Source organism: Aquarana catesbeiana, linkage group LG03, assembly GCF_042186555.1.
Source record: "Aquarana catesbeiana isolate 2022-GZ linkage group LG03, ASM4218655v1, whole genome shotgun sequence".
NCBI lineage: Eukaryota > Metazoa > Chordata > Amphibia > Anura > Ranidae > Aquarana > Aquarana catesbeiana.
Window position 1 is genome coordinate 168,148,445 of NC_133326.1, and position 21,907 is coordinate 168,170,351.

Here is a 21,907-nt window from a genome sequence, read left to right on the forward strand (position 1 = left end):
GTCAGGAGTAGACATGTGCAAACTGAAATATTTCGTTTCAGAATTTCGTTTTCGTCCGAAAAATACATTTATTTAGTTACTCCCAAAATTCATTTTTATTCATTTTGTTTTTCGTTAAAAATTGCACTCGTCCGAAAATCCAAATTAATTAAGGTCAAATCTGTCATTGAAGACTTATGGTGTCTGTCGAATGTTCAAAGAAGATTCAACGGAGCAGCTAAACTGTATGATGCCGCAATCGTACATTTCCGATCGAATTTTCCGCCTACAAGCTAGCTGTAGTAGAATTCTAATGTTGTATGACTAGTAATAATTATATTTATTAATTATTTTACTAGTCAACCAACATTAGAATTTTTCTATAGCTTATGGGCAGATGCATTTGACCGGAAATGGAAGATTGCAGCGTCGTACAGTTTAGCTGCTCCATCGAATCTTCTTAGAACTTTCGACAGACACCATAAGCCAAGGATTCGACGTTTGTATGTTTTTCGTTGCTTTGTCGAATCTTCGTCGTTCATGTTGAATGGTCTACTCTACCCCAACAGTCAGCCAACTTTCACATTTGTTTCTCAATCTCCAAGTGCAATGGCGGGCGCGGCATCCGACGTTGTGTCAGATATTGATATGGAATTATAATATAGAATCTATAATAATAACCCCCCCCCCCCACCCACAACACGGGCAGCCTCTGAGGCTATCACAACACTAGCAACACTAGTATCACTATCAAGTTCACAACACTAACACAATAGAAGCAGATTATTATGAAAAAGTTAAGTTGAACGGTAGCTTGCTTCACTATTGTTCTGCTGCTGTGCTTATGCTTAATTGCTAAATAATTCAGGTTCTCTGACAAATGGACCAGCTAAGATTGACTGTCTTCTGAAATGATTCAGTGTGTGTGTATCTCTCTGCTAGCAAATCGTAAGTGAAATTAAGTTGGCTGTACGTGTGTACTTAGTTCTAGCTATTTTACTGCCCCTCCTCTTTGGTTACAATCGGCCAATAACATTCATCATCATCATTATTTTTATTTTACTTCCCCCACCCAATTCCAGCAGCGATCTTTTCTCTCTATGTTAAATCTTTTCTCTCTATGTAGAATAATCTTGGACTAATAGAGTTAAGGTTAGGCACATTCGACCACAGGTTCGATAGACACAGATTGTTATTGTCCACATCATGTCGAATCTCCTATCTATATCGAACTGTTGTCACAACGAAAATGAAAATAAAGCATTTGTTTATGTCGGATCTTTCAGTTTTCGTATTCTGCACATTAAAACGATAACGAAAATACCTGAAATTCGGACGAAAATGCATTCGGACTAAAACAAATGCACATGTCTAGTCAGGAGTAAGTAATGCTCAGAGTGATGGGGTCAGGAGTAAGTAATGTACAGTGTGCTGGGATCAGGAGTAAGTAATACACAGAGTGCTGGGGTCAGGAGTAAGTAATACACAGAGTGATGGGGTCAGGAGTAAGTAATGTACAGTGTGCTGGGATCAGGAGTAAGTAATGTACAGTGTGCTGGGATCAGGAGTAAGTAATGTACAGTGTGCTGGGATCAGGAGTAAGTAATACACAGAGTGCTGGGGTCAGGAGTAAGTAATACACAGAGTGATGGGGTCAGGAGTAAGTAATGTACAGTGTGCTGGGATCAGGAGTAAGTAATACACAGAGTGCTGGGGTCAGGAGTAAGTAATGTACAGTGTGCTGGGATCAGGAGTAAGTAATACACAGAGTGCTGGGGTCAGGAGTAAGTAATACACAGAGTGCTGGGGTCAGGAGTAAGTAATGTACAGTGTGCTGGGATCAGGAGTAAGTAATACACAGAGTGCTGGGGTCAGGAGTAAGTAATACACAGAGTGCTGGGGTCAGGAGTAAGTAATACACAGAGTGCTGGGGTCAGGAGTAAGTAATACACAGAGTGCTGGGGTCAGGAGTAAGTAATGCTCAGAGTGATGGGGTCAAGAGTAAGTAACAAACAGTGTGCTGGGATCAGGAGTAAGTAATACATAGAGTGCTGGGATCAGGAGTAAGTAATGTACAGTGTGCTGGGATCAGGAGTAAGTAATACACAGAGTGCTGGGATCAGGAGTAAGTAATGTACAGTGTGCTGGGATCAGGAGTAAGTAATACACAGAGTGATGGGGTCAGGAATAAGTAACATACAGAGTTCAAGGGTCAAAAGTAAGTCATTGCAGATGTTGGGGCGTAGCAATAGATGAACATCCAACTTGCCAGATTAGACCAAATCCTCTGTTTACATATGAACACTTTTACTTGGTAAAGGGCCTGCTCTACTACTGAGGCTCCTCTGAAAGTTCATGATCTGCAATACAAATTATAGTGCTCCAGCCATGTACTGAAATAACACTGTTCCACCTGCTGATAGATGTGAAGGAAAGTAGTATGTTCCATGCATTTTAATAACAAACTGGGCACATGAATCTTGATAATACACACATGTAGTATGTATAGGTGATGATCACTAGTGACCATCTCAGAGATAAATGATATACACACAATTGAGGCAGGACACACTATAAGCACAGGGAAGATGTGGTTGAACAGGACAGCAATATTTCACAGAACTAAGCAGTGTCCCTGTACTCCTATACACCCTCCCTTTATGTCAGTCACTACCACTCATCTGCTATGACTGTCCTGGTGCCCTTTATGGGGAAAATCACTAATTGAAGGGATCAAGTGGCCACTGAGAGCAATATGGGAAGAACAATTTAGCATACAGCTGTACAACTAATCAGAAGGTAAATAGTAAAAGCAGCACAGCCAATCAAAAACAGGGAGCAGGTAAACATCTTTTTAAAGCAGCAAAGGGATGGCAGAGCGAGGCCTTGAAAAATACAGGACAAACTGTGTTGTGTATTTAATCCATACACGGCAGAGCATTTTACTTAGAGAACCAGAATGATATGGTATTATATCTGGTATGGCAACCTTAGCTGTGCTAGTCTACAACATTCTTACGTATAATCATATATTTAAAAATACATTTCAGTGCAGTATAGAAGTGAAGGGTTATAAGTTCTGTTTTTTTTTTTATTGCTGCCATTGCCCACATGAGGGGAAATTTATCTACAAATCCTGCATCTCTAACATGAAAGGAAGTATGGGGGATTCTCTTGAACAAGACTACAGACAGCAATAAAACTATGACTGAGGATCAAATGCTCACTATACCCAAAAGAAAAAAAAATGAATACCTTTTCAAAAGAAACTTGTACTGTGAAGAAAAGTAGTCATTGGAGGGCTTCCACTAAAAATGCCTGCTTGTTGCCTTACCGTGGTTCAGTACATTTGTTGAAGCTATGTTGCATGCTTTGTCTGGGCAAATGTGTGGAGTTTGTGAACAAGGCAACGCAAAAAGGAAGAGCTACATTAACCTACCAATAAACTTTAGTTTCACTAGAATGAGACAACTGAAAGATAACGTAAACTCTGATTTAAAGTAACAGATCTGATTTAAGTTATCAGTTACATTCACTCTTTCTTTTAGTATATGAGGCAAAGCTTTGATAGAAGTTGAAGAGCAGAAAGATTTGACTAGGCGGCCTAGATAACGACACATGTCTTTGACACCCCTTAGCTGTGGACATTCAGTGGATAAAATAAATATTTTTCATGGGCTCTACTCAGTAATACACAGTCCATATTACAGCTGACATAGTGCTGTCACCAAACTTAGTTTGATAAACTCAAACAGCACCAGATAAAATTAAAATAGTCTGTGGTCTTCACACAGTGAAAACAACCTTTAGTTTGATCCTGTTTACTGGTACGTTACTCAAGGCATCAATTACCCACTTGTGGCTTTCGATAGTGTTTATAAACCCTTACACATACCCACTGAAGTGACTAGCCTCTCTGATACACATAGATGCAAACAAACTACAAAAGTTGTACCTATTTATCTATGCTCTCTCTCCTCTCTGCCCTGCAGCATTCTTAAACACACAGTTCAAGGACTTTTTCTCAACTTCTGGAGCTAGGGGGCAGGAATCTGATGTCACACACTGCACACAATGTTGAGGAGAGTTCAGTGTGCAATCTGAGACCTGAGTGGAGGGAAAGGACAAACCCCCCTCTATACACTATTACAGGAAAACATAGACAGCTGAGGTTGACAATTAACTGCTGTGTTCTGGGGAGATAGGGGCAGGGTATTCTCATTAGATCGTAGGTGGTGAACCTGTGGCCCTCCAGTTGTTGCAGAACTACAAGTCCCATGAGGCATTGCAAGGCTGACAGTTACAAGCATGACTCCCCAAGGACAGGGTAATGATGGAACTTTTTTGCAACAGCTGGAGGGCCACAGGTTGGGCACCATGCTCTAGATCAGGGGTCTCAAAACATTCTAAACAAAGGGCCAGTTTATTGTTCCTCAGACTCTAGGAGGGCTGGACTTGGGCTAGCAGGAGTGAAAATTTTCCTGGCATCAGTGGGAGCAAACATGTGGTATTAGGGGGAGGAATAGTGCCCCACTGTTGGAATCATAGGGAGGAATAGTGCCCCATTAATGGTGTCAGTGGGAGGAATAGTGCCCCATTAGTGGTGTCAGTGGGAGGAATAATGCCCCATTAGTGGTGTCAGTGGGAGGAATAGTGCCCCATTAGTGGTGACAGTGGGAGGAATAGTGCCCCATTAGTGGTGTCAGTGGGAGGAATAGTGCCCCATTAGTGGTGACAGTGGGAGGAATAGTGCCCCATTAGTGGTGACAGTGGGAGGAATAGTGCCCCATTAGTGGTGTCAGTGGGAGGAATAGTGCCCCATTAGTGGTGTCAGTGGGAGGAATAGTGCCCCATTAGTGGTGTCAGTGGGAGGAATAGTGCCCCATTAGTGGTGACAGTGGGAGGAATAGTGCCCCATTAGTGGTGACAGTGGGAGGAATAGTGCCCCATTATTGGTGTCAGTGGGAGAAATGGTGCTCCATTGTTGGTGTCGGATGGCAGAATAGTGTCCCGTATCAGTGGTAGGTTTAATCACTCAAGGGCCGGATAAAGGAAAGCAAAGGGCCGCATCCGGCCCTCGGGCCGCAGTTTGGAGACCACTGCTCTAGATTGTCTGGTGTTAATATAAACAGTTGAAAGTGGCTACAACAAAAACAGAAACAAAAGGCGCGCACACCTAGCGCGCCTTCCATTTCTCTTTTTCTTGTAGTTCCTTTTCAGATTACCCCATCTGAGGAGGGCAGCATTCACCTAGTTTTGGGATACCATTTATACCTTTCACAGCACCATTTTATCTGACGTCTGTTACTCCACACCTTGCAAGACCTATTAGTGCTGGAAGTGACTGTGTTAGTTGAAAGTAGTTCATGCAGATAGCAAAAAAAGGAGACAGCAGAGAGGAATGACACTAGATGCTTTGGATTGAGACAAATACACACTATAGATGGATATACTGTGTTCATTCTTCATTTCAGAGGTTTACAACCATTTTAACCTTCATTATATTCCTTCTGTTTAGTGCGCCTAACCATAGTATGCATGTTATTAAAGGGTGACTTTGTGTTCTTTTTTGGGATGTGTAAGTGTGGTGTGACCTGAATAGTGTAGGTTGTGTGTTTCTGAGATCTACACACAATAAAACTGAAATCTCTAATTTTGTGTGTCTTTTGTCCATAGGGGAGCATTCTCGGAAGTGGTGTTAGCCCAAGACAAGGTGACTGGTAAACTTTTTGCAGTGAAGTGCATCCCGAAGAAAGCTCTAAAAGGGAAGGAAAGCAGCATAGAAAATGAAATTGCTGTTTTAAAGAAGTAAGTACCAATGACTTGAGAAAGCATTAACCGATAACAAGTGGTATAAATCTGTGTGATAAAAACTTATTGAACAACCTTTATAACAGCCAACAAGCACCCCCAGAAACAACCATTGTGGCATACTGAAAGTGGATGTCCCTACCAAAAGTGGAACTAAATCCTCCTATCCTTTATAGCCAAGGAAGCTGCCATCACAGATTGTGTTTGGTCTGCAGTTGCCATAATACTGCAAATGTGATCAGTTATGACACCAGTCATTTGTGGGCTTGACAGTACAGTTGAGAGCACAAGCAATTGTTAGCCTCGGTTCACACTGGGACGACTTGTCAGGCGACCTAGGTCGCCTGACAAGTAGCGTCCCGTTCAGTACAATGGAACCGTTCTAATCGGAGCGACGCAAGTCGCTCCGACTTAGAAAAAGGTTCCTGTACGACTTTGGGGGCGACTTGCATAGACTTCTATACAGAAGTCGTTTTGCAAGTCGCCCCGGCAGTCGTGTGCAGGTCGCCTCGCTGAGGCGACCTGCAAGTCGTGTTGCCCCTGTGTGAATGGGGTCTTACAGTTATCATTTACGGCATGCCTTGAATGTAACTGTTTTGGAAAACAGTTAAAATTAATGGATTTAGTTCTGCTCTAAAGCTGAAATAAATGGGTTGCAGGAGACACCATAGCTATGCTGATCTAGTAGACTTCAGCTTCTGCATATTGTTAACGCTAATGCAAAAATAAGGTGTTCTTGCTTATCTTAGCATACTTTACTTAAACCAACCATTTATTTTTTTCTCATTTTTTTATTCAGTTTTTTTGGTTGGTATTCATGCAGATCTCCCATAATGTCAGTTAACACTAATGCCGCGTACACATGATCGGACATTCCGACAACAAAATCCGACGGATGTTGGCTCAAACTTGTCTTGCATACACACGGTCACACAAATGTTGTCGGAAATTCCGATTGCCAAGAACACGGTGACATACAACACATACGACGAGCCGAGAAAAATGAAGTTCAATAGCCACTGCGGCTCTTCTGCTTGATTCCGAGCATGTGTGGAATTTTGTGCGTTGGAATTGTGTACACACGATTGGAATTTACAACGGATTTTGTTGTTGGAAAATTTGAGATCCAGAACTCAAATTTTGTTTGTCGGAAATTCTGACGGAAAATGTCCGATGGAGCCTACACAAGTTTGGAATTTCCGACAACAAGCTCCCATCAAACATTTGTTGTCGGAAATTCCGACCGTGTGTACGCGGCATAATACTGTTGGATGTGTGTAATAGTAATCAGAAGCTGTCAATCAGAACACAGTATTCATTACTAAAGTCATTCTAAACTGGTGCAGGCTGACTTCTGAATAGCAGTATAGATTACACCATTGCATTTTACACTATAAAATAGGCTCCAGTGGATAAATGCCAATGAATGAACAAGGCAGCATCAATACCAAGCTGCCAGTTTCCCAATTTAATGTACAATGATTTTCAGCTTTACTTTATCAGGAATCAGTAAAATGTCTCATGTATAAGACCCCCTACACCGAAAATCTGCTTTTCTGGCTTGACGCTCAGAGTTTCAAGCTGTTTTATACAAGTGTGGCTAGCCAGCACACATATGCTTAAGTGGATTTATGTAGAAAGAGAAAACAAGTACAGATCTGATATGATGTGAGAGCTTATGTAAATATCTTGTTCCAGAATCTCCCAATACAGCAGATGCTAAAGCATGATTTGAGTGTGAATGTACGTGACTTTTTATCTCTTCTCCCATTTCAGATTTGATGAGAACTTATGTTTTACATGGCATGACCATCTTATTAATTTGAATTGCATGAATATTCTGCTATTAATAAGCAACATTAGTATTGGAGGCCTTCTGTTTCATGTTTGCATACAACATTTAAAGCAATTACATTACACTTTTGCAAACCTTTTTAAGGGCAGCTGCATCTTTATAAGTTTCAACTACTAATAATTAGGGATGGGCTAAACACCCCCCGGCTCGGTTCGCACCAGAACATACCGAACAGGCAAAAAATTTGGCAGAACACACGACCACCGTTAAAGTCTATTGGACATGAACATGAATAATCAAAAGTGCTCATTTTAAAGGCTTATATGCAAGTTATTGTCATTAAAAAGTGTTTGGGGACCTGGGTCCTGCCCCAGGGGACATGGATCAATACAATTTTTTTTTTTTAAATGGCCATTTTTTCAGGAGCAGTGATTTTTTTTAATGCTTAAAGTGAAACAATAAAAATGAAATATTCCTTTAAATATCGTGCCGGGGGGGGGGGGGGGGGGTGTATAAAGTATGCCTGTAAAGTGGTGCATTTTTCCTGTGTTTAAAATAGTACCACTGCAAAATGACATTTCTAAAGGTCATTGTCATTTAACACTGATCACGGCTGTAATGGGTCTCGGCAATAAAGATAAAAATCATTAAAAAAAAGAGCATGGGATCCCCCCCAGTCCATTACCAGGCCCTTTGGGTCTGGTATGAATATTAAGGGGAACCCCCGAACCAAAATTAAAAAAAAAATTGCATGGGGGTCCCCCTAAAAACCATACCAGGCCCTTCAGGTCTGATATGGAAATTAAGGGGAACCCTACGCCAAATTAAAAAAAAAAATGGCGTAGGGGTCCTCCTTAAAATCCATACCAGACCCTTCAGTTCGAGGGCAGGACCCTCTTCACACAGGCACAGAGGCAGCAGCAGGAGCCATTGGCTCCTGCTGCTGTCAGTCAAATCCTGTGAAAGAGGAACAGGGGGCAGGGTTGAGCTGCGCTGTGTGTGTGTCTATAGATGCACACAACCTGGCTCAGAAGTGTGCCAGCAGATATGCCCCTTAGGAAGCAACATCCTATGGTGGCATATGAAGAAGAGGAGGAAACTAGAGCTCTGGCAGGGGACTCCAAAATAGGAGGATCGGGACCGCGCTGTGCAATACAATTGCACAGAGCTGGTAAGTATAATATTTTTGTTATTTTAGAGGAAAAAAAGGAATAATTCATAACCATTTTAAACTTTTTATTTGTGACCAGAACAATAGGTGAGTGGAAATCTTATAATGGGTACACGTGCTCCAGTGACATCTATCTGAAAAGGGATTTACCCTCACTTTGTAGAGATTTCCTCTCACTCCCTTTCTTTCTTTGTAGCAGACTTTGATAGAATAATACATTTTCCCTGTTCAGCTTGTGTTACCTTTCTGAATTAAGGTGGCACTAAACAATATCCCTATTTTTCAAAAAGAATCCATACACATGCACAACTTAATGGCCCTGTAATTTATTTCTCATGTATTGTTGCGTTTTTCTGCCTCCTTGTAAGATCCTCTAATAGCTCCTGAAGCTCTCCTCTTTCCCCTTACTTTCTTTTGTTTGAAACGAGCAGGAGATATTAGTTGTGGTTATGTGCACTGCACCATGTACACTGCAATTTCCATAGTCCATCTAGGGAGTGAGAGAGTGTGTGCTTGGTAGTTAAGATTGACCATGGAGAAAGAACGTATCTACCCTCTAACAGGACTTTAGATTAGAGCAGAAAAAAAGGAATTTGGAGAGGTGGGTTAAAAAAAAAGCAAACGTTCATTCTCACCTATGAGGCTACAGCACTGATCCAATGCTGCAGCTGTCCCCTATTGCCTCTATCACCGAAAACTGAGTGATCGCATGACCACTGATCACTCTTCTTGGTCTTCAGTGGATAGAGAGCTGGTGACTGTCAGTCACTGCACTCTGCTATGCCTTTCCAGTGCTCACTGGATTACCTGGCTGTGGGGGCAAACGTGGCTGGCTCAGGCTCCTAACAGCATTCTGAGAGGCTGAGCCAGCTGCCAGTTAGGCATCTGGACTGATCCTGACATTATTGTTGGGATTTCTGCAGAGCCTGGACTGTCTCTGTGAAGTCAGCCGGCAGCAGACTTTAGCTTGGTGTCAGCTGACACTGGTAGGAGTGCAGAAATAAGTGCACTCGTGTGACCCACAGAAGTATAGCCAAAATAGCTTTGGCTATACTTCTTCAAGAATACATACTTAAATAGAATACATTTTTTAAACCAGAATTTAGTGTCACTGTAAGCTCTTTTGCAAGGTCTTTTCTAAAAATTACTATGCTATCTGTGTTCCCAGCACTGGACCAGGCTTGGGTGCTAAAGCATCTCAGTAGCATTTATTAAGCATACCATTCCGATTTTAGTTCATACAGTCTGAGTATGGTCTTTAGCACCAAGCTTATGAAATATAAACTATACATTCCAGAGCTGTCATTTGAGCGTACTGTGATCTTAGAGCACAGGGAAGATATTACTTTCATCTTGGAAATTATTAATATGAACATTATAATTGGTGATAGCTCATACTGCTATAATGGTATTTTAAGTAAATAAAAGGCACACACATAAAACCCAAACTTCTCCGCTATATTAGCAGTTGGTGCTCTGAAATTAATGGTAGTATGCTATAAAAAATTGCTTATAAGGGAGAATTATAAAGTTAACCCTTTCATGACTAAGCCTATTTTTGGAATTTGGTGTTTACAAGTTAAAATCCGTATTTTTTGCTAGAAAATTACTTAGAGCTCCCAAACATTTTATATATATATATATATATATATATATATATATATATATATATATATATATATATATATATTTTTTTTTAGCAGAGAATCTAGAGAATAAAATAGCGATTGTTGCAATATTTTATATCACACATCACACGGTATTTGTGCAGCGGTGTTTTAAACGCAAATTTTTGGGAAAAGGGACACTTTCATGAATTTAAAAAAAAAAACAAACAGTAAAGTTACCCCAATTTTTTTGTATAATGTGAAAGATTATGTTACGCCGAGTAAATAGATATCAAACATATCACGCCTTATAATTGCACGCACTCGTGGAATGGCGACAAACTACAGTACCTACAAATCTCCATAGGCGACGCTTGACATTTTTTTTACTGTTACCAGGTTAGAGTTACAAAGGAGGTCTAGTGCTAGAATTATTGCTCTCGCTCTGACGATTACGTTGATACCTCACATGTGTGATTTGAACACTGTTTACATATGCGGGCGTGACTTCCGTATGCGTTTTCTTTGCTGCGCAAGCTCACGGGGACGGGGGCTCTTTAAAATTTTTTTTTTCTTATTTATTTTATTTATTTTTATATTTATAAATTGTGTTTAAAAAAAAAATTTTTTTTGATGACTTTTATTGCTGTCACAAGGAATGTAAACATTAAAGTAGATTAAAGTAGATTGAAAAATAACAGACTTACTGGCTGGTTCAACAGGTGAAAATAAAGGAAAACAAATACTAGAAAAAAAGAAAACAAATGCAACCACCACATCTAAGAACCAGTAAGCTGCAGTATGCCAAATGTTTGTGTTTGGGTTTATGAATGCTCTAATCCAGATACATAGTTGAAATACATATATGTGAATTGTCTTGCCTACCAAAGAAATTGTAATATTGCTCAGCCAGACTTGTGAGCCAGAGAGCCCTGCCAAACAAGTGCAGTCAGATTGATTACAATCAGTACTCTGTTTTCTCCACTCTTGTCTCCTGCCAGCAAGCATTCAGTATTACAAAGACACAACTTTGCAATGCAGTACAGCCTAATTGGCTTACTGTGCTACAGCTTCCAATCCCAAATTAGGTTCCCTTATGCAGTGAATTGCAATGTCAATTTCAATAAAAAAGCAAATTCAGATACATAACTATATTAAATTGTAATTTGTTCAGCTTTAACTTAACTTCAACTTAAGGATTTAGTCGTTTTGAAAAATGCATCTAGGTGCAGTGAAATAACTGATAAATCTATATATACAGTAACTGTTACTGAAGAAGGGAGACTGTACATGAGAATGTACACTAGGCTCCAATCACACCTGGACATTTTGAATCGCGGACAAAATCACTGCGATTCTGCTTGCGATTCAGAATCGTGGCAAAACGCTTGACGCGTTTGCGATGCCATTATTTCTCAAGGGAACCCTAAACGCGGGGTGATTTTTCTGCGATTACCGCACAACCAATTGCGGCAAAATGCAGGACGCGTGACGCCCAAAAGAAGTTTGCAGTCCGCGATTTTGTTTTGTGATTTCTCTTGCAAACTTTTGCGGCAAAATTGCACTGCGTTTGGGGTGCCATTGAGAAATGGCATCACAAACACCTCCCGTGTTTTGCTGCGATTCTGCAGGCAGGATTGCTGTGTTTCCGCCCACGATTCAAACCACCCAGACCTGAATGGAGCCTAAAATGGACAAGGCACCAAGATGTACACCTGGCTGGCCAACTGGTGAATCCCCCTGTGAAAGCTTTGTTCTCGTTTCCCTCTTAAAGCAGACAAGTGGCCACTGGCCATGAAAAAGATTTTCCAGAATACTGGAGAAGTGTTTTGTATGATAACAGTTATGAACGCATTTCTACTTAGAGCGTTGACAGTGATGCTCAAAGCAATCACATTGCTTGCTTTTATCAGCTGTGAGAGCTTAGTGGCATATGGTAAAGGCAAGAGGCACGGCTCTCAGAAAAACAGCCCAGACACACCTTTTCAGCACACGTTCCAGGATGATCTAAGGAGTAATGTCAGTTGTGCACCAGCATTTATGCTTCAAAAGTTATAACTTCTCTAGCCTCCTGGCCAGCAATTTACAAATGTTTTGATATCACACAGCCATTTAATGTTGCATGGACTCTCTGGCTCCAACAGAAAACCCAAATCTAACTCTCTCCCTTAAGTCCCACCTTTTATCAGGGAATTGTGGCTTCTCAGCAAGATGTAATAGCTGACGTCTTTTATCTAAGGCAGAGGTCTTCAAACTACGGCCCTCCAGTTGTTCAGGAACTACAATTCCCATAATGCCTAGTCATGTCTGTGAATGTCAGTGTTTTACAATGCCTCATGGGATGTGTAGTTCCGCAACAGCTGTAGGGCCGTAGTTTGAGGATCCCTGATCTAAGGAAACATTACAGTCTGGGCACCACACACACCACATCCAGTATTACCCCTTGTATCCTCCAAGCATACCTCCCAACATTTTGAGATGGGAATGAGGGACACCTACTAGCAAATGCATGTAGGCATAGGACACGCCCCCTGCCACACCCCCTTAAAGGAGAATTATCCAAAAAAAACAAAAACAGGTTAATTAAATCCACAAGGGCTTTTTTTACCACTACTATTCCTTTATATTGGCTTTTAAAATTTACAAATGCAGCAATTGAGAATTTGTATGAAAAGTTTAGACTGGGAAACACTTTTTGAAAGATAAAAAGGGCATTTTATATACAACTATATAGATCAGACCAAAATGAGAGACAAATGAGGGGGAGAGAGGGACAGAGGGACATTGCTCCAAATCAGGGACAGTCCCTCCAAATCAGGGACAGTTGCGAGCTATGACCAAGGCCATGTGGCGCACAGGTCCCTAAAGTGTTACTAAACCCAGTAATATGAAAACAGTTAATCTGCCCCCCACAGTGCCCACAGCTTATAAATCTTCTTTTTACATTAAAATACACTATATACCTTTTTGGATAATCTGTATACCACAGTTACATGATAAACTGCACAGTTTCTCCAGTGCTAGGAGATAGAAGAAGATTTCCACTACAGCCTGTATACATGCCCATACGTGTGATGTCAATGTAGCAAAGTCTTTAGCCTCTTCCAGTCTAATGAGGACCTCTAAGGCCAAAGACAGATGACATCCTTCTGTAAGTAGTGCGTTGTGAGGCATAGTGGGTGCAAGGTGTAAGTTGGGCGCCAGACACTTCTTGACAAGAGTTTATTTCTTTTACAGTCTTTCTTTTATGAGGGAAAGAAGGTTAGGGCCAGGACACCCTTAAGCAGTTGCAATTTCAATTGGCAGACTCCAAGACTTCAATAGGAGGACAGCCATACAGGGAAAGGCCCCAGCAAGGTGCCACATCTGCATGTGCAGGATTGCTGTCTCCTATGATAACAGTCTTTAACAGTTCCTAACACAAATTGTAACAGTCCCATCAGCTTCACTACAACTTCTACTTGTATTTCTTCAGCCCCTTGAGCTCCTGGTCTCTCACTGGACCCTCTGATTCACTGACTCTGAATCCCTGGAGCTCCTCAAAGCTTTGTGGAGGTATCTCCCTCAAGCGTCACCAATGCTTGCCTGCTGAGTCCCTAGCTTGGCACTGAAGATACTTCTCAAGCTTTACCCTTGCTAACTGGCTCGGTCCCTGGCTTGACTCACAAGGCTGCTCTGCAAGCGTCACCTCTGTTAGTTGGGTCCCTGACTTGATCACAGTTTGAAGTTTCCCGATTCTCCACCGTGCCCGTTCAGTGAGAATGCTATTCCGGTACTTGCTTCAGTTACTCACTGTGGTCCCTGATAAAGGTGATTGGTCCCTTTAGTGGCGACAGCTCCCCTTCTACCTCCAACTGCGACAGGTTCTCTGGCCGGCAGAACCGTCACTTCTGGTTGGACTGCAAATCCCAACCCTGCACTTCCCTCTTACTTCTGGATAGGCCCTCACACAGCCTGGCAGCCAGATGCCCCCGGGATAGGCCCAATCTCTGGCTTAGCAGCCCGTATGACCCACATCCACCCAAACAGCCATCCAGGTGGCACGGACCCTAGATCACCTGACCATCACAATATATAGGCTCTCCCAGCAGGCCAAGGGATTCAAGAAAACCCCTGCCCATTAGCTGAGATACCCCATATACCCATAACCTGACCTTGAGTTGTCCTTCTCATATCTAGTACCAAGTGCCCGGCCACCTACCAGTAGAAGAGAAAAGCACAACAAAGCCAAACTTAGGGAGAAATCAATAGATCTCTAACAATTGACTAAGGCAAGTAAATCTGTGAGCAGCATCCCTGACTAAACCCCAGGGTGCTACATCAATATCATGGGACCTGGCTAGCTCTGAGAACAAGTAAATATTCTCTCCAGCATAAAAGACACAACTGAGCATGTGCAGGTCGGCTACCCTTCCTATGTTAGCTGGCCTTCCCCAGATAGACAGTGCAGGGAGGGAAGGCTCTATGCATACAGGATAAAACAGCCTTTTTATACAATGCAGAGGATTAACCCCTTAAGTTCCACAGGGAGTATAACAAGCATGCTATGCTGCATATAAAGACTGATTTTACTTTTTGGGTTTAGTAACACTTTAAGACTGAGCTCACATGGTGCTAGATGCACCCAACAAATGTGTTTTGAAGGCTTTGTGGAACCCATGCTGTCAATACTCTCCTGCTGAGAAGCAATGAAAACCAATTGAATGCTGCATGCAATGTTAAGGTCAAAATTTTACAGTGTAAAGGCTGAAAAATAGGGAAATGACTAGTATAAGCCATTTTGCTCAGTGTACTCTTTTGGGTTTTGTAGAATTGTTGAAAACAAGTTGGGGTTTGCAGTCCGAGTGAATATAGCTTATATCTAGCATTAATGTGATAATCTTATACTGTAAAAATATTAAATGATTCATTGTTAAAGTTTAACAATCTGGAAAGGCATTATCTAGAGACTGTAAATGTAATTATCAAGATCAAAAAACCCTCAGGGCTTTATTAGTAATTAAAAGCTGATTGCAAAAGCGGCTGTTTAATACTCACTGTAAACTAGTATGATTACACATAGCTTTATGACTTTACAACATCTGCATAAAAATAACATTAAAAACAAAATTAACCAGTGCATAGATTGCATAGTGCCTTAGTATTTTTGTTATTTTTACCATATATCTTTAATTAGGAGGCTATCTTGCAACTTTAAAATGCAGAACATGTTAAGGGGGCACTATGCTACATAAAAAGTATTGTGGCAATGCCAAGGATAATAAGAATTTGGATTAGAATTTTCAGTTTAATTTGTTCTGTTACAGTGGTGTGTACTACTAGTTCACCAGAAATGGCACTTTTTCATAAATGTGATAGCGAAATCCTCAACCACCTAAAAAGACTAGTGTAATGTATTTTCAGTGGCTAGAATTGCAATCACAAGGACTTGGAACCAGTTGATGGTGCCTTTTGAGTATGTCAAACAAAAGCTAAATGTTATCATGATCAATGAAAAACTCCCGTGTATACTCAATAATACCCAAGCCAAATGTGATAAAATGTCGGATCTATGGATACAGCATCAGTAGGCTAGCGAGACCTCAGGAACACCAATTTTGCTTACCATTACCCACACCTTCTTTCTTCCACTTGTTTTCTACCTCCTTCCTTTCCTTCTTCTCACTTCTTTAATATGCTGTGATTTCAACTGTTAGGTTAGGCTTATTTGGTACTATCTGCTTAATTATGATGTGGACTAGGGACTTTTATGTATGAAATGAACCAGAATGTATATTTATAAGGTATGGTGATAACCTTTTTAAAGAGGAACTGCGGGTCTATTGTGTGTCTATAGGGAGATTCGCCCTGTTGTCCTCTATTTATCTCAGGGACCATTATCCCCAGAATAAAAAGTGCTGGGGAATCAAAATATACTCAAAATCAAAAACAAAACGTTTTAGCTAAACATGCACTTTAAGATCTGCCACAATGAGCATCCAACTAATGATCTCCTTATCTCCCTGCTTTTTATGTTTTTTACTTTTATTTATTGCTGACTCCATCGCTTTTAATGGTAATTCTCCAATAACATGAAAGGTACTCTTTCAAAAGGAGGGAAATTAGCTTTCTGGAGAAAATGAGTCAGTTGAAAATGAAAAAAAAACATTAAACAATTTTATTTTCTCATATACAAAGTCCATTTTTTTACTAAAATCTGTGCATGCTGCTTTCTGCATATTTTGCAAGCACAAATTTCTGGTTCAGCTGCTGGGTCAACAGTATTTATCTAGTATCCATAAATGATGTGCATATTTTTCTGGCCACTGTGTCCCATGCTCGATAGCACAGTGCACAATTTTCTAGCATGGTCCAAATATATAATTTGAACCTTACTGCACACTTCTGAAGAATATGACTTGCTTATAATCGCCAGTAGCATTTCATTTTCCACTGTAATCTTATGGCCTTTATGTTAGCAAATAGGGAAATTTAAACCTTGTTATGCTAACAAGTTCCTGTTTATTTCTACAGAAAATATGGCTTAGAATATTATTTCATTGACATTGAAGCATAACTGATCTCCCTCTTTTCCGCTGCCTGCTGTTATGTAAGCAGCTTAATGAAAATACAAATCCTGTTCAATATAATTCTCTCTCTGTAAAAAAAAAAAAAAGAAAAAAATAGTTTTCCTGCACGTGAAAGCAATCTTTCTTATTCAAAGTCCGGGACCTGTGTTAAGTCTATTTTAAGAACATACATCAACCTAAAACAATTAGCATCCGCATGAGACTGCAGAATAAACCAATTAATGTCTGTGGAGAGCTTATGTACACCTGGGAATAAAGTCAAACGAATACATTTAGTCCAGAGTGAACATTAGGGTAAAATAATAGCAAATGCTGTTACCTGAAAGAAAACACTTGTAATCAAGTGTACCTGTCAACTACACACTACAGATCAAGCCATTTTGTGACCAAATCCAGTGTGTCAATGGCAGTTTTTTAGGCAAAAAGTAATGCCGCGTACACAGGATCGGAAATTCCACCAGCAAAAGTCCGATGAGAGCTTTTGGTTGGAAAATGTGACCGTGTGTATGCTCCATCGGACTTTTGCTGGTGGAATTCCAGCCAGCAAAATATTGAGAGCAGGTTCTCAATTTTTCGGTCGGAAAAAGTTTTGATCGGAAATTCCGATCGTCTGTACCAATTCTGACGTGCAAAATTCCTACGAATGCTCGGAAACAATTCGACACATGCTCGGAAGCATCATTTCTCGGCTCGTCGTAGTGTTGTACTTCACCGCGTTCTTGACAGTCGAAAGTGCAGCGAACTTTTGTGTGACCGTGTGTATGAAAGCCAAGCATGAGCGGAATTCATCCAAGATTTTTCAGACGGAAAATCCGCTCGTGTGTAGGCGGCATAACTCTCAAAATCAGACCATAATGTGTAGTTGTGTTGATTCTGGTGTGGCTTTCTCACTTCTTTTACACCAAATTAACAGGATCACTTAGTGACCTCAAAGCAGCCGGGAACACAAATAAAGGCAGTTGAGGAGTAATGTTCCTGTTTATTTCCAGAGAATAGTGATTGCTACAGCTTGAAGACTTTTGAATTTCAATAACTCTCTAAAGTATACCTGTCATGAAAGAAATATTCATGCTGTCCATGAGGACCTCTTGTTGTAAGATTGTTTGTTTCCTGGTTGTCTGGCTTTGGCTTCAATGGTTTCTGAGTCACTAACCAAAGAGTGTACGGATAAGGAATTCTGACTTTCTAATGAAAGCTGCAAGTCTTTTTGGGGATGTCTCTACATCTAGAGAGTGACATTTTTACACATTATTCTTTGCAAAATAGCTAAAGCTCTGTCAGATTGGATGGAAAGCGTCTGTGAACAGCAATTTTCAAGTCTTGCCACAGATTCTCAATTAGATTTAGGTCTGGACTTTGACTGGGCCATTCTAACACATGAATATGCTTTGATCTAAACCATTCCATTGTAGCTCTGGCTGTTTGTTTAGGGTCCTTGTCCTGCTGGAAGGTGAACCTCCGCCCCAGTCTCAAGTCCTTTACAGACTCTAACAGATTTTCTTTTAAGGTTGCCCCGTATTTGGCTCCAACCATCTTCCCATCAATTCTGATCAGCTTTCCTGTGCCTGCTGAAGAAAAGCATCCCCACAACATGATGCAGTCACCACCATGTTTCACGGTGGAGATCGTGTTTTCAGGTAATGTACCGTATTAGCATTCCGCCACACACAGCGCTTTTAGACCAAAAAGGTAAATTTTGGTCTCATCTGACAAGAGCACCTTCTTCCACATGTTTGCTGTGTCCCCCACATGGTTTCTCGCAAACTGCAAACGGGACTTCTTATGGCTTTCTTTTAACAATGGCTTTCTTCTTGCCACTCTTCCATAAAGGCCAGATTTGTGGAGCGCACGACTAATAGTGGACAGATTCTCCCCTGAGCTGTGGATCTCTGCAGCTCCTCCAAAGATACCATGGGCCTCTTGGCTGCTTCTCTGATTAATGCTTTCCTTGCCCAGCCTGTCAGTTTAGTTGGATGGCCATGTCTTGGTAGGTCTCCACAACTTTATCCCTGACCTGTCTAGTGTGTTCCTTGGCCTTCATGATACTGTTTGTTCACTAAGGTTGAATAACAAACCTCTGAGGGTTTCACAGAACAGCTGTATTTATGCTGATATTAAATTACACACAGGTGGACTCTACTAATTAGGTGACTTCTGAAGGCAATTAATTCCAATAGATTTTAGTTAGGGGTATCAGAGCAAGAGGGGCTGAATACAAATGCACGCCACACTTTTCAGATATTTATTTGTAAAAAAATTTAAAACCATCTCTCATTTTCCTTCCACTTCACAATTATGTGCCACTTTGTGTTGGTCTATCACATAAAATCCCAATAAAATAAATTTACATTTTTGGCTGTAACATGACAAAATGTGGAAAATTTCAAGGGGTATTATTACTTTTTCAATGCATTGTATATCTTATGAATAAGAGATTGCGCTTCTTTTTTTTTTTTTGAATCAAGGAAAAATGTTATTGAGATAACAAACAGTTTATGTCAGATATACAACTGAGTGCAAGACATTTTACCATTGTTATACATAGAGATGGTACAAATAACCTACATATATAAGCATAGAACATCGGTTTAGTCATGACAGCCATGATACAAAGTAACCAGTGAAATCCAGAAATGCAAAATACCTCTCATATATAACATACAAATGTGAGTACCCCATCAGGAAACAATATTCCCAGTATATAACAAAAATAGAAAAAGGGTATATTAAAAAAGAAAAATAAGTAAGACACAAAACAAAACCTGAGAACCATGGCCTAGACATATATAACATAATGCAATGAGCACATTCTCAAGCAAAGCAAAAGTGCCATACTGACCTCAGCAGGGATCAACCCTGTAGAAGCCTATTCTTCATCAATTGATGTGGTGCAAGACCTGGGCTAACCATAACTGACACATTGAATACAATTTGAGGGGTACATTTCTGTGCTGATAAGTGAGTTTTTCACGTATTTCCATGTTATTGACTTGATTCACCCATTGCCTCTTAGTTGGCACCTGAGGTGATATCCAGTACCGAGCTACCAATTTGAGAGCGAGGTACAGCAATCGCAGTAATGCTGTATGACCGTGCGGTGTAAGCAACTCTACCTCCAAGGCACCTAGTAAACAGGGTCACTCAAGAGGTGAAATTGGAAGACATGGGAAGTAGTAGAAATAACACTCAAACAGTATCGAAACAGCTTAGGGCACCTCCATATCCTATGCAACAAGTCGCCATCATCCCTTTCACATTTCAGACACAAGAGAGTGGCTCTTCTACCCCATCTGTGAAGCTAAACTGGTGTCCTGTATGCTCTATTGTCAAAAGCCATGAATCAGACTGAGACAGAAGGACAGTTAAATCACACTTGTTTAAATGATAAAAGTAAATAGAACAAACTTAGTCAAAACATAGCCAGAGTTCAGGAACCGGAACGGATAGTCAGACAAGCCAAAACTTCAGGGAGCCAGAGATGAGTGTAGTAGAACTGCAAGCAGGATCTGGAGCCAGAAGAAATGTCAGCCAAGCAAGTCTTTAACAGGAACACAGGAGAGAGCATCTCTAGAGATGTGACCAAGGCGAACGCAGAGATCATCTGGGCTGGACGGCTTAAGTAGGCAGGACTGACGAGCAGGATATCAACAGGTGAGTCACTGTGGAGAGATAGGAGCTGGCAATTAGCCGATAGCTGAGCGGCCAGCTTTGAGAAGGAAGGGCTGAGCCCAGCCCTGATATCTATGCAGCAGGTTTAAATACGGGACGTTTTTGAGAGGCTAAGATCGACACTAGTGGAGTAGAAGACAAGCATAGTTCCCACTTATCACTGTTTATAGCCCCCAGATCTTTTTCCCAACGTTTCCTACACGGGAGTTTGGATGCATCATGTGTAGAGTGAAGAGAAATAGAATAAACCCTAGAGATCATTCCTCTTTTATCTTTAGCCAGCAAAACATCAGACATTAATGGGAGAGATTGCTCTTGGACTACTTGGCCTGTGTACCACCCATTGACAGTGTAAGCCAACACTCCACGAAGAATGTTTACCTTCATAGTTGCCAGCTGATTTTCAAGGCTAGTCGCTGGGTTTGAAGGCTTTTTATTGTAAATATTTCTGACGTGGTGTAATCCAACCAACTCTAAAGAAACAGCTCACTTATTCTGCCCGCTGGAAACTATTTTTGTCATATAATCATGGCTTTTAGTTGTATTAAATCAATAGCCACAAAAAACCTTACCACCTGATCTGCTTTCCAGAAAAAAATGTTATATAAGATACAGCAAATTACTTTTTGATTTAATCTTCCTCCACTTAAATGGGAGAAACAAAATCTACTGTGAGTGCAACCATTGGTGTTTTTATATAATAGCAAAACCAGCCCATTTTAGTGATCCTCACAAGTGGCACTACATGGCAGTGGATTTTAACTCAAACAATATTATATATACATGGAAGAAATCACCGGTCAGAGTTGTACTAAAACAGACACTGCTCAAATCTTGGCCGATTCCTGTTAGCTTAGCCAAAATTTTAGCAGCGTGTAGGCCAGTGCACCTCCGTTCAACAAAAGCTGATTGTTCATTTGACTTTTGTCGAAAGAGCCTGTCAGAAAATGTATAGCCAATCAGTCACTGCAGCCAATCAGCCACAGTCACTTTTCATGTATCAGCATCGGTGCCGGCTGTGAGAATACAATAGCTTGGCAGGGTTTTTTTCCCATTTATGCTGTTTAGCATGTATTAAAGAATATGTTAGATTTCTTTTGTTCAGCCCGAATTAAAGAAATCTTTGAGTGTACGGCCTGCTTTATTTACCAGGACCTGCAGATTAACCAGAATGCCATAAGAGGATCCTTACTAACAATAACTTACAAAGCCATCTACAACTTGGCCCTAAGCTACCTCACTAACCTAGTCTCAAAATACCAAGCAAATCGTTCTCTTCTTTCCTCCCAAGACCTCCAGCTCTCTA

The 21,907-nt window shown here is 40.8% G+C and overlaps 1 protein-coding gene across 1 annotated transcript in view; it reads left to right on the forward strand.

Annotated features, from left to right (window-relative positions):
- CAMK1D (calcium/calmodulin dependent protein kinase ID) overlaps positions 1-21,907 on the forward strand; it is a 401,220-nt gene that overhangs the window by 183,615 nt on the left and 195,698 nt on the right. The window contains exon 2 of the mRNA XM_073619503.1: positions 5,656-5,787. Within this exon, the coding sequence (XP_073475604.1) occupies positions 5,656-5,787 (132 nt within the window). The remainder of the gene's footprint in view (positions 1-5,655; positions 5,788-21,907) is intronic.